Consider the following 14,246-nt stretch of genomic DNA (forward strand, 5'->3'; position numbering starts at 1 on the left):
ATAAGATGTAGGCTGATTACTTTTGTATATGCTTATACATTTTTAATGCATTGTTTTAAAAAGTATATTTTCACTGAGGATATTATTATCATAGACTTCAAATAAGTTCCACATATCTGTTACTTATACATTTGCTAAATGTATTCCCATATGTTAACTATTATACTTTCATGCCGTATATTTTCATTTGGGAACTTGTTATTTATAATTTTATATGAAACATACAATTATATAATATATAATTGTCGAATGTTATTTAAATATAATATAGTTGAAACATCATAATATCCTAATACAGAGAAACATTGATGCCCTAAGGCGTCAATACATATTCAAAAATAAATGATAGGACAGAAAATCTGGAATAAAAGGCAGCACAGAAATTCTAGACTGTTCTTGGAAGAGGTAACAAGTGACAGCTAGTGCTTCCTGCTGTGCTTTTGGTTAATGGTTAGAAGTTACTGTGAAGCTCAACTGGTCATTCAGAGTGAATGGATCAAAGGAAACCTAATTACAACCATAAAGGTCATCCCGTAATTATAAGTAATTCATGTACAGAGAAACCTCATTGTCATTTAGCTCCTTTTAATGCCTGCCACAAATAGCTAGTGACTTCTATTTTAATCATTGGTTCTTAACTTGTTGAATTATGCCTTTTCTTTACACTGCCCCAAAGCGGTTTTATGGAGCCGATTCTGGGATGATGGATTTGCATGTGTGTTCTAACCTGTTTTAAGTTTTAGTTTCTTTGAATTCTGCAGGTTCTTCAATGAGAATTAGGGTATACTATGGTAGAGAATTGGATACAATCTAATTAGTTAACATTGTTTATACTTGCTGGCAAGACTGTGTTTTCTTGGTCAGATGCCTCTACAGGAGAAATCCTAACTACTTAAAGTGAAACTCACTGGAACCTGACAAGCTATAGGCAAAAGCACATAGTGTATAAACTCTTAGAAAGGATCCTTCATATGTACATCAAACATTGTAAATTGTTTCATTGAGTATACATGTAATAGTGCAAAAATGTTTTACTCTTGAGAACAACTTTAAGTATTTATGACTATCTTTCATTTGGATATAAGAGATTAAGTAGTCCTAAACAAAATATTCTGTTCTTAAAATTTGTTTCCAGTTTTATTCCCTTATTTGTGGGTTTGTATTTACAAATTATTGCTAAAGAATAAACTGAGCAGGATACAGCTTCATAGATTGTGAATATCCATTTAAATCAAAATAAAGAAAGTGACAAGTGGCATTTTAAGGCTTATTATACAAATATAAATATAAACATAGATATTGTAAATTTTTATATTGGTTTATTTTCAAAGAAAGGAATGTATTTAAAATAGGTTTTCTTGAGGGACTGGTAATCATGTCTTCTCGATAATCTTAATTATTAAGAAAATTTTAAATTAGCATTTTCCCTCACATTATCTGTATTTCATAATCCCTTAAAAGATTTTTATATGTATTTAATGACATGCCTAGAAAAAATAGTCTGAGGCTTTCCTTTCAGAGATTTTTAAAACATTAACTGTTGACAGGGGTTTTCTGTCCTGCCTGATTCCTCTCTTGCCTGATTCCTGCAATCGTTAAATTCCAAAAAATGACACAGAGGTTTACATTAGTTATAAACTGATTGCCCCATTAGCTCATGTTTCTTATTAACTCTTATAACTTATAGTAACCCATAATTTTTGTCTGAGTTAGTTATGTGACTTGGTACCTTTTTTGGCTAGGCAGTCAAATCTTGCTTCCTCTGAGGCTGGGTCACGACTATAGACTGAAACTTCCCTGTTCCCATAATTCTCATTTCCACGCCTCTACTTCCTGCCTGGTTGCCATTGCCCCACCAATACTTCCTGCTTGCCTACTGGTCAATCAGCATTTTATTAAAAATAATACAAGTGACAGGATAAAAGACCATAGTCCCACAGCAATAAACTGCTTGTAGACTGGTAAAAGTCTCTTGTAGACTGGTCAAAAAGGTTGGAATCTTCTTTTGAGGAACTGAAAAGTCAATACTGGTTAAAGAAATTGAAATATGACATAAAGTTATAGAGGAAATTGTGGTCCCTTATCTTGGATCTTATTTTCATTAACAAAACAGTTTGAGAATAAATTTTGAGCTGGACATAGTGGTATATAACATTAATACCACCACTTGGAAGGCAGCAGCAGAAGGAACTCTGATTTCTAAGCCAACCTTGTTGGCAGAGCAAGTTCAAAGACAGAGAAAGTTCAAGTTCATGCTACACAATGCAACTCTGTCTCAATAGAATCATCAAAATAAATAAATAGATAACTAAATAAAACAGAATAAAGAATATACTCAAAACGAAGTTCTACAACCATTGTATTGGAGTTTAAAACAGGGAACTCAGAGTAGGCACACTATAGATATTTGCAGTTACCTGGAGGAATAAGATGGAGAAAAGGAATAGAAAGATCATGTGATTTGTCTAGTCACATGGCAGAAATGGGACAGATGCTTCAGAGAAAAATGGAAGAACATCCCAAGTGTCAGGGGAATTTTATCAAGCATCTGGAAGCAAGAAAAAAAAAATAAGAAGAAGGAAAGTTATTCTTTTCTAAGTAAAGAAAAGTTGGATTTCTAAGGAGCAAATAAACGTTTATCAATTAAGGAATAATTACTCCTTCATGTATTTGTCATAGCTTTAGCTCAATGAACCTTCCTGAGAATTAATCCCCTAATTGCTGATATGTTTAACTGCATTAAGTCTTCTGTTTGAGTAGCATGGAGTGTTAGGTCTCAACCCAGGCCAGAGACAGTATATATACTTTTTTTTGGACTAGGAGGAAATAACTTTTCTTTATAGGATCTCAACAAAACCCAGGTACCCTCTAAGACTTTGTAAACACCCAACCACCAAATATATAATCATTACATCTTAGAAGATGGGATAAAACTAATAAATAAACACCTAATTTCTACCATGAAAATATAGAGATTCATAATTATTTTATTAAAAAATATTAGTGTCTCCACTGGAGTTTAAGTCATATACTCAAATTCAGTCTCCAGGCAATGATGCCCATTTAGGAGTTGATTAAAAAGTCAAAGCTCTCTTCTAGCTTTCCTGAACTTAAAACAAGAACATTTTAAAACTACTGTTTTTGGTGTTTCTGTCCCTAAATTACATAGGCAACTATATCTCCTTTACTTATCATTTACATACAGAAAGTGACCTAGTGTTGAACTGGTAGATTTTGAAGATGACTTTAATCATGATAGTGTCTTCTAAACTGAACCACACATTTCTTAGTAGTCCCATAGAGCAATAAATCTCAACAATTATTTAAGGATAACTCCGTGCACTCTAGAAATCAAGCTAGGTGTGATATTTTTTGAGGGAGCCTTACTTTCTTTATAGCTTATTTTTTCCTCGAAGGATTTGTGCAAGTTCTAAAATATTAGAAGCACTTACAAAAAATGTAATGGTTTTGAAAATATAACACTAACCAAATTAAGATAGAAAAACAAGATAAAATCTAAAGTGAGATTATTAATAAATTATTATATAAATATTTTCATATTTACCAATGACAAGTCACCACCAACCATTGTTGTTGGTGTTGGTAGGTATCAACTACATCAAGGTAGCTATTATCAGTTAATTAACATGTGCATAAAACATTTTTATTTTTTAATGTTTTCTGGTCCAGAGGCAAAAGAGTTTCCAAGTCCTCACTTTTAAACATTATAATTATATTGAATGCAGTCACCCCTTGTTTCCAAATCCAAATTAATGTAGTTGGTTCTTCTACTATTAATGCATTTTGTTCTATAACAATTTCATATAATATTATGTATTCTTTTATCACCCTATCTATACTTTTTCTTATTTCCCTCCTATCCATGCAAGTACGTCTTTCTTCCTTATAATTCTTTTTCTTGCCTTTGTTAGGTTTTGTTTTGTTTCACGTTTTACAGAGTTTAATAGACCATCTGTGTGATCCAGAATTTGGAATAATCATCAGAGCTTGGTGGACTCACCAATGGCTGTACAAATAGATTTGATGCTTTCATCTCACTAGGAAACGATTAATTGCCAATAGAGCAGCTGCTAGTGGGAAAATCACATGAACGCCTTCTCCCTCTATAGCTGAATATTTGGAGGAGTGACTGGAGCTTAGTGCCAACAGGGACAATTTTTTTGAGCTCACAATTCCCATGGAGATACTATGCTTAGAAGACAGTATTTTTTCACTCCTCCTCCCTACCTTCTGTTTCTTGCAAAATTCTGTACCACCTTCTGCAAGGTTCCCTGAGTCTTTCTCTGAATCATTCCTTATTGAGCATCAAGGCGAGGGTCTTGGCAGTAACTTTCAATTGAAACAAGGAGGAATATTAACCTTCTACTGGTTAAGATAAAATGAAAGTGGGAATTCAAAATAAGTAGATAAATATCACTTCAACCATTTTTGAAACTTATTTCTTTAACCAGATATTTTCAGATATTTTACTAAGATTTTAGTTTCTCAAGTTTATCTTGTTCAAGGAAATATTTAATCTTATTGTGCCAACTATTGCTACTATCAACCATTTATGACTATATCAAAATTGAGGATTATTATTGACCCTTCATAAAAATTGAATATGGTGAGGGTCTTAAACTGTCACCACCTATAGAATGGTGGTAAATGACATATTGCTAATGTGCTTTTTCTGTATACTTCTTTTTCAAAGTATTTTCAATTGCATTGGAGAAAGTTTTAATTTTGAAATTGTGCTATGTGAGACTTGCTCTCATTTTGTTTTGGTTGGAGAAGGTTTGGAGCAAATTAAAAATGAAAAGTTTCTCTTGAACATTAAAAATGTAAAGTGTTTATGATTACTTAATTTAATATTAAAAGTAACCAAGTTTTCTATATTCCTCATTTCAGATTTTAAGCTTAATTTTAAGTGACTAATACAAGTCAGTTATTTTTTTCTCAAAGATCTGTTAGCAATTAATGACAGCAGGAAGGAAGGTTATCATGTTTTTTTCAATTGTGTATTCTCCTGTAAGTTGCCCATGCTACTGTAAATAACCTCACACCCATGGATGGGCAAGAAAATCTAATTAAACTAGGGGTTACAAAGAAAGCATAAAAATAAAAGAGGAACTTATTGGGAAGTAAAATGGTTTTCAGAGGAGAGGGAGGATAATGAGAGAGGGAAGTTGGGATGAAAGAGAATAATATTTATTACATGCGAGTATGAACTTTTAATTTCTAAAATTTAAAAAAAAATGAAAGTTGGTTACTCTGTAAGTCAAGCATTCAATTTTAGAAACTGTAATCTATAGAATTTATGTTTAACATTATTCATATCTACCAAGCTCTCCAAAATGTTGTCTTCTAGGTTCTGACATAAAAGTCTCATCTCCAGCAATCTGTACCTTCTCCTTTTACACAGTAAAAGAGAATGTACCCAATTTGCTTACAGTTTAACAAGCAGTATTTGTACCACAAGAAAATTCAGACTAAAACCTTTGATCTTTTTGTACTGAAATTAACTGATCCATCAAAAATATATTTATAAACCCTATAGCTTATTTAATAAAATTTATCTATTAAATGAACCTAAAGTTCACACTGAGACCTGAATGATCTATTTAAGACTAAAGAATGTAAAGCTCAAACACAAGAGTTGTAACATGAGGGGCCGGCTTGTTGGGGTATCTGTTCCCGCCCAGTACCCCATAGCCGGCAAGTCCCAGAGAAAATCAATCACACAGAGATCTCTATAAGTTATAAAGCTGATTGGCCCATTAGGTCAGGCTACTTATTAGCTCTTATAACTTATATTACCCCATTATCCTTATCTATGTTAGCACATGACTCAGTACCTTTTCCAGCAGTGCAGCTTACATCTTTCCTCCCCCGTGGTCTGGGCAGAACTGCGGAGGGAGCTTCCTGCTTTCCAGAATACTACCAGTCTCTTTGCCCCGCCTCTACTTCCTGTCTGGTTTTCCCGCCTATACTTCCTGCCTGGCCAATCAGCATTTTATTAAAATACACAATTGACAGAATACAGATAATTCTCCCACACCAAAGAGTCTATATTTTATTGTCCATAATCCCTACCTAAGATCTCCAAAAGGTAGAAAAGATAGCGCTTCCCATGTGGAGAAGCAATGGAAGATCTGCCTTGCTCTCAGTGTGACCTATTAACTTTGTAGATGAAAAAGTGATGCCCTATTCGTGTGTTCGAGTGGCATGGCAGTCTACTTCAGAATTCAGAAAAATCAATTATCTTCCCAAAAGTAGAAGTGTCTCCTTTTCAAGTCTGTCTGAAAGACATCAAAATCACAAAAATAAAGAGTGCAAATGAAGCAGAAGGGTTCAGACAGAACCGCTTAGGGTATATTTAAACCACTGCTGAGACAAGGCTACCTTCCTGGGAACTTCTCTCAGGAAGAGTTCCTTTCTGAAACTCTACTGCTAATGGTCAGAATGCAGTCAGAGAGGCAGGTAATCTAATGCTATACGCAAAGAAAAGATTAATAAGAAGACAAATACTATTTTGTACTGAAAAATATTATTTTTGTGTGTAAAAAAATCAGTGTTTAAAAGATCAAGTGATTCTTTGTTTTGTTCGTAATGTAGCTCAAGATGAAAATGCATTTATTTCGGACTCCCACTCTCTAAGTGACTCTCTACTGTTGTTATTTCCTATCTGGACGCTTTGACAAAAGGTCCTAGTTTTTGAATATAAGGAAATTATAATTTTAATTCAATGGCCTGTGGAGGTTAAAAAGTGCATGCCCATTTCCACCTTGTCTGATGGTCATAGACTTCTGCTCCTTCTTTTGTAACTATGAGGCCACCTGGGGAGGGGTGATCTTCGGGATATGCTACCTAGAGCTGCTTTGCTACCTATACAGCAGAATGTTAATGATGTGATGTCTCAGAGTGATAAAGCCATTAACTATGTAAGTTATCTTTTGTATCATGTTAATAAAATCTTTTGTTACCTCCCCACACACACACCATTTACATTGTGTATAAAAGCTGTGGAAGAATAAAGGCAGAGATATAAACAATACCCAAGCTACTCAGTGCAAAAAATATTTACATTGGTTCTATAACTCTGTACATTACCAGTTATTTAAAAATTATTATGAGGATTTAGGGAGATGATACTGATGACTTGCAGCATTAGGAATTGTGTTCCTACACAATCCATGTAAAAAGTCAGGCATTATGGCCTGTAACTCAAACATTGAGAAATGGAGATCATTGGATCATGGGTGCATGCTGACCAATCAAGATAATCTAAACATCAAGTTTCCAGCAGTTTCCAGACTATTTAAGACTATAATATGAGAGAGACAAAGGGAGACAGCAGATGTCATGCTATGAGTTCAACAGGCTTTTGCACCAATACATTTACGTGTATGCAACACACCCACCTACCCACTCACCCACCCACAGAGAAAGAGGAACAGAGGAGTAAAGTAAAGAAAAATGGAAATACATTTTACATTTCCAAATCCTCTGCATTTGGGGAAGGTAACATCTAGTAAGGAGAAAGGAACATCTGGTTTAGCTCTGTGGGATATATCTGTTCACATTGTGACCTAGGTTGACTCTGTAAATCAACATACAATTTATGAAAATCATAAATTATATTAGTGGTTGCATTATTTGAATTATTCTCTTTAAAAGTTTATGCTGTATACAATTAATCTCAAATTTCATTGCAAAATTATATCATATCAATGATATTTTGTAAAGGAAGCAACTGTATGAAGCAGTTGTATGACTTCTTTAAAAGCAGCTGTTATTTTAAATAAAACAATTAACAATGCTTAAGAACAATTTTTCAGATGTAGTATAATGTAATTATAAAAATTATCAAGATTACTAAATTGTCTTACCTTGTTCCTACTTAGAGCTAAGAAAAAATAAGTAATCGTTGGACACAGATTGGCAGGGTAGAAAATAAAATCTGAAAGTAGGTGACATTCACTTAAAAATCCGCAAAATAATAGAAATAAAAGTATATCATTAATCTTTAGAGTACTAAGTAGACCTAAATATACCTGTACACCTCTGCATTATATTTATAAATCTTGACTTTAAGGTAGTTATTTCATAATTTACTCATATTCAACTGAAATTGTATTAGTATTATATGTAAAAATATCAACCAATGATGCAACAGATGCAGAAATGATATTCATGAGATGCATTTATGAAAAGTCATTCACTTGCTATGGTATCCTAGAATTTATAATTAAAAGACAGATTTGTGCCACTTCCAATTGTTTTTATTCTTCATACTTTTCTAAGAGCTATAAGACTTCAGTGTGTGTGTGTGTATGTGTGTGTGTGGTATGTAGTAAAATTTTTGAGGTTTTTCATATGAACAAAATAATAAACATATATAATTTTAAAAACAAAGTATTTAACAGTTATATACTTGTATCATTTAAATACATATGATTTTACCTTTTAAAATTAAGTAATAAAATAAATTTGTGTTTCCCCAGATATCAGTAAAACTCAAAGAAGAATGCACAAAGTATATCAAATCTGGTACTTTTTAAAAGTAAATTGTTTTCAGAAAGTTAAAGCAGAGAAATTAAATCTGCTGCTCATTACCAACATATTTTTAAAATTAATTATTGAATATATAGTAACAGTTTATACTGCATGAGGATATTTGGGAGCAATAGATTCTTTCTGAGGAACTAGAAGTTCTTGATACTAGACGGACAACAAAAACACCTGCATTAGTAATTTTTGGATTTTTGTTCCATGATTTAGAAGAATGAAATTAACAGATCACAAGAACATAGAGGGTGCATTTTAGATGATATTTAGTATAGATTCATGTGTAGCAGCCTGAGAAAAATGAAGGACCATAATATTCTAATTAATCAGACCTGAAAGTCTACCATGAGGTGGGTCAACAGCCCAAGATAGGAAGGGGAGCAGGAGAGAAATAATGAAAAAGTCCAAATTTTCAGAGTCGTTGTTTAGGCTCTGCCCAGTAAACAAAACAAGGAGACTGTCCAGAAGAACAAGGAAAATGTATTCTGAGCTAAGACTCTTATTGGTAGCCAGAAACAATAAAAATCCAGGCAGCATATAGGGAAAGTGGTAAGGAGCTGAAATTCGGGGAAAGAATATATTTCGGTTATATGATTAGCATGACTTGAGGTAAACCTACCTTGGTAGGAGTGGTCCCTTGGCCAGATAGCCGAGTTGGATTAATGCTGAAGGGAGAAGCAAAGGTGTTTCTCCAGCAGACATAAATGTCATACTTTTGGCTAGGAGGCAACAACTCTCCCTTAACAAGCTTTCTATGATGCTATAGCTTTCACATCTTTAGTGACAAATTGTTTCCAGAAAGTATCATTGTTAATTGGATGCTGAGAAATGGGAAAATGGAGAATATGTGAGAATTCTAAGAAAATTATCCTCTCAGCTACATGTAAGGTCTTGCTATAATAGCATATTAACTTTAGCATATTGTATGATTTCTGTTAACAGAAGTTTCAGTCCAGCCGAGTTCCACATCCCTCAGTCTCAAAGAGATACACAGAGGCTTATGTTAATTGGATACTGGCCTATTGCTCGGGCTTATTTCTAACTAGCTCTTGTGACTTAAATTCATTTATAATTCTTGTCTATGATTAGTCATGTGGCTTGGTACCTTTTTTCAGTAAGGCATTCTCATCTTGCTTCCTCTGCATCTGGCTGGTGATTGGCTTTCTGCCTTTCTTCTTCTTAGAATTCACTTAGTTTAATTGTCCCACCTCTATTTCCTGCCTGGCTAATGGCCAATCAATGTTTCAGAAAGCCATTATGAATGAAAGATTATGAATCTTTACAGTTTACAAAAGCATTATCTCACAGCATTCTAATGTGTGAAAATTGGTGTGTTCTTATGAACACCTTCAAACTTAAGAACTTACAAATTAAGGATGACATCAATAGGCTCAACTTTAAAATAGAACAAATAATCCCAAAATGACCATTGTCTCAATCTTGCATTGCTGTGAAGAGACGCCATGACCATGGCAACTCTTATGAAACAAACAAAGAAACAAACAAAAACAAACAGAAAGATTAATTGAGGTTTCTTGCTTACAATTTCAGAGTTTCAGTTTATTATAATCAAGACAGTGCATATGGCAAAAAGCAGGAAGACATGTTACTGGTGCTTAGAGTCCTTAAGTCTTCATAAGCAGGCTTAAACACCAGTAAATGAATTCACATATTGAGAGAAATATTTTCATTAATGTTGAAATGAATTCCTCTGCCAAGGAATGAACATTTTCTATATATAAATTTCAAAGCTAATATATTAAATATTTTCAGTATTCAAATGTTTCATTTCTATACAAACATTGCCACTTTTCTCTGTTAAATATTTTTTAGCACTTTTTAAATTTCCAATTTGTTGTTCAAGTGGAATTAAAAGCATGCACACATTAAACACTCTAAATCATAAGCAGATAGTGATGAACATATACTCTTTTCAAATATGCTTACAGTTCAGAAATGTTACATAAAGTGTTAGAGAAACATAAACAGAAGCTGGAGGAGAAAATGCTCTTGTAAAATGGTGCTTTGCAGGTTCAGAACATAAAATATTGAACCTGATAATAATCTAGGTGAGTTTGAAAGCAGAGATAAAAATATTGCATCCCATACACCTTTACATTTTTACTTCTATACTTAACTCTTAAAATCTACTTTTGGATCTGTATTTTTGTTATCATCCCTAAATTTCTATGTATGCATGTCTTAAATTGTGAACACATCCATCAACCTATATTTCCAAGAACAAAATATATCACATTCTTTTAGTGTTACACCTATATATTGTATAGATTTGCCCTTAAAAACTGGCAACAATAGATGATGGTTTTTTTCTTAGTTACTTGTGAGAAAAGTGTGATGAATTGTGAGTGATATCTCAGAAGTTTTCTACAACTTGTATTTTCAGATGTGAAGTATTTGAAAGAGGAGGATGCTAACCGAAAGACCTTCACCGTCAGCAGCACGCTGGACTTCCGAGTGGACCGCAGTGACGATGGAGTGGCGGTCATCTGTAGAGTAGACCATGAGTCCCTCAATGCCACCCCTCAGGTAGCCATGCAGGTGCTAGAAATACACTGTAAGTAGACACATGCCACCCCCTTTATGTCTACAATGCATTTTTCTTTATTAGTATTTAAAAATCAGTTTTTAAATTACATGAAGTTGTAACAAATGGGCCAAAAACTTTCCTATCCTCACGAATCTCAATCATGTACCAAGGTAAGAGTCCTTTTCTGAGTGTGTGTCTTAACAAGGAAGGAGAATAAAGAGCATCTCAGAGTTTAAAGTTCTGAATTATCATTGAAGATATGGCTTGGTGTGCGCATGTGTGGAAGAGGGTGGGTGAGAACACTGGGGTTATATCAAACTATCTTAGTTACTTGCAAATCGTTTTCTCATATTTTTATCCTACATACTGTATTTTAGTCTCTTTGAATACAGAGGCACCATCACTACATCTATAATTATCGTTTACAATTGCAGTAAAAATGTTAACTGTGTGATGTTCACATATGAGGGGCAGTGATGAAGCTTTGGGGACATTGTCTCATACAGCTCGATGTGCAGTCAGAGTTATGAATTACAAGGTGAACAGTTGACGGAGAAAGTCGGGGGGACAAGTCAATTGCTAGTAAATAATAGATTTATAATCTATTACTTAAAGGAGGCCTGGGAACATATATTTACTAAAATGAAGCTGAGTGGAGTGAAATATACAAGCCGAAGTAAAAAGGAGAAAATAAAATATCCTATTTATGAACTGCTTGATTCAATTCTTTGAGATAATAAAGTGATTTATTTTTCTGGTTGATTTTCCTGGGATGAAATTAAAGCCTGAATTTGGAATAACATTAAAACCCTAAAGTCCTGAACTATGATCAAACACCACTGTACTAATAAGGTTTATTGCATTTTATTTTCATTTATTAGTCAATCAATGTTGCATTGGTCCTTAGTAAATAGCAGCCATGGTTTAGGACTCAGCACTTACCAAATTACCAAAAAAAAAAAAAAAAAAAAAAGAAAACCAAACCAACCCCCCCCCACCAAAAAGCCCCCTGCAACAATAACAAGAACAAAACAAAAATAAAAACAAAAACAAAGCTAACCCACTTGTTTCCAATTGTCATCACCACTACAACAATAAAACTTTTCTTTTGCAAACAAGATGCAATGAAGCAAAGGAAATGTAAATAATCTCTGCATGAAACAAAGTACCCAGTGACAATTACTATTCAAGAAAAATAAGACAAATGAGATGGTAGGAAGATGAAAACAGGGCGTAAAACCATTGCTTTGATGAGCTTACCCACATGTAATGCTAAGGAATGAATGATGTGATACAAAGCCCCAAATTAGGAGCACACCTGTTACATTTATTTCTAGAAACATCAATGCAATCAGAAAGACCACAGTAGAACCCACTAGGGCAGAATAAACAGCATTAGGAGAAAATACTAGAGATGTGTCTGAAACTATTGCAATTTAAAAGCAATTTGCATTGCATTAGATTAGTTTTACTAGATTTTCTCCTGCTGTCCTTGAAACAGATTTCAGCACAAACACCATACAGATGACATGAATATTATTTCTAGTTCCAACATTTTTATAAAATGACTTTGTGAAGGTCGCTGATTATAAACTAGAGAATCAATTCCTGTGTTGATTTGATTATAAGCTAAATAATTAATTTCTATGAGCTCGAGGCAATTTAAGTCAAGTTTGAACAATTAAAAGATTTCAAATGAATCATGACCATCCCTTACTGCTTATTTGATCAATGAATCATTAAGGTACAAGGAATGGAAGCTGATAGTTTTAGAAGATCCATATTGTCATCATAATAGTTTGAATTTTTAAATATACTTTTAATTTTACTGTGAGAGGTAATAATATTTTGAAAAATATCTTTCATTCATATAACTCTAATTAAAACATATTATGTACAAAATCATAGAAATCAAATCATATTAATTAATTGTTGACAAACACCACCATGGCTAGATCCTTCAGATAGTGAAGCAGTTGACAACTTGTTTACTTTTCTCTGTGTTGTTGGAGACACAGCAGGTGAACTGTAGAGTTTTCTCACTGATAACCAAACTGTTTTGAATGAAATTAGGCTTGTGGAGGCTTGTGGATCTGAGTATTTGCCTCAGTGGATGTTTTCTGCATAAGCATGAAGATGTTAGTTTGGATCTCCATAGTCACATAAAGGCAAGCAGAGAAACACGCACCCACCACCACTGAGAAGATCAAGGCAGGTGGATATTGCATGCTCCCTGTCTCACTAAGAGCAATAAGGGAGCTTTTAGGTAGAGACTGAGTCTCAAAAACAAGGAAAGGAATAGAGTACAAAATGCAGAAGTCTACTTGTATTCTAACCTATCCCTGAGCGTGCACAGCTGAGAATTCCTTTACACACAGAGATACACAAACACACATATGCAAACAAACCATGAAATAAGTCTCAGTGAAACACATTACTTATAAAAATAATAAAAATCAATAAAGGGTCAGAATTTGGCGCTATCAAGAACAGAGTCACTACTATCAGTGAAAGAAATTTTGAAATTTGATTTGGAAAACAGAAATTTTAAAACACAATTAATTTTGTTAATATAAGACACACTAACCTGGCTAAACTCCCGAAAACTGAGTACTCTGGCCTCTCTTATGTCACCTCAGTTTTTCACTGACCGTGGTCTTGTCTTCTTCTATCTCATAACCACAGAATAACTTTACTGCCCATGCTATAAAGAATGATTTTGATCATTGTAAGGTTTCAGAACAGCTGTTAGTTCCAAACATCTACTGCCAAGTTCACTTTTACTTCCTTGGAAATTAAAATCGGTTCTATAAAATTCCTAGTCACCTATTTGTTTAATGTTTGACATATTTAATGTGTATTATTTTGAATATTTCATGGAGAAGAGTAACTGAATTCTTTAGCTTTTGTAGAGTTTTATTTGAAATATTTTACATTCATACAATGTAATAAATTGAAACTGTCATATTTTTATATCATAAATTAATATGCAAGTGGCCAGAGGGCAGTAACTAGATCAATTTAAATTATTTTTCTTAAAATCTAGCATACTATCACTCAAGTAGAAGAAGCTAATTAAAGGCAACAGTGGTTGTAATGCTAAATGTTCCTTTAAGGACGCAGAACA

At 33.5% G+C, this 14,246-nt stretch overlaps 1 protein-coding gene across 3 annotated transcripts in view; it reads left to right on the forward strand.

Moving 5' to 3' along the window:
* Positions 1 to 14,246, forward strand: part of Cadm2 (cell adhesion molecule 2) — a 947,889-nt gene that overhangs the window by 817,059 nt on the left and 116,584 nt on the right. For all 3 annotated transcript variants that reach the window (XM_087899672.1, XM_087899674.1, XM_087899675.1), the window contains one exon: positions 10,976 to 11,146. In XM_087899672.1, the coding sequence (XP_087755798.1) occupies positions 10,976 to 11,146 (171 nt within the window). The remainder of the gene's footprint in view (positions 1 to 10,975; positions 11,147 to 14,246) is intronic.

This window comes from Myodes glareolus, chromosome 2, assembly GCF_982192425.1.
Source record: "Myodes glareolus chromosome 2, mMyoGla1.1, whole genome shotgun sequence".
Taxonomy (NCBI): Eukaryota; Metazoa; Chordata; class Mammalia; order Rodentia; family Cricetidae; genus Myodes; species Myodes glareolus.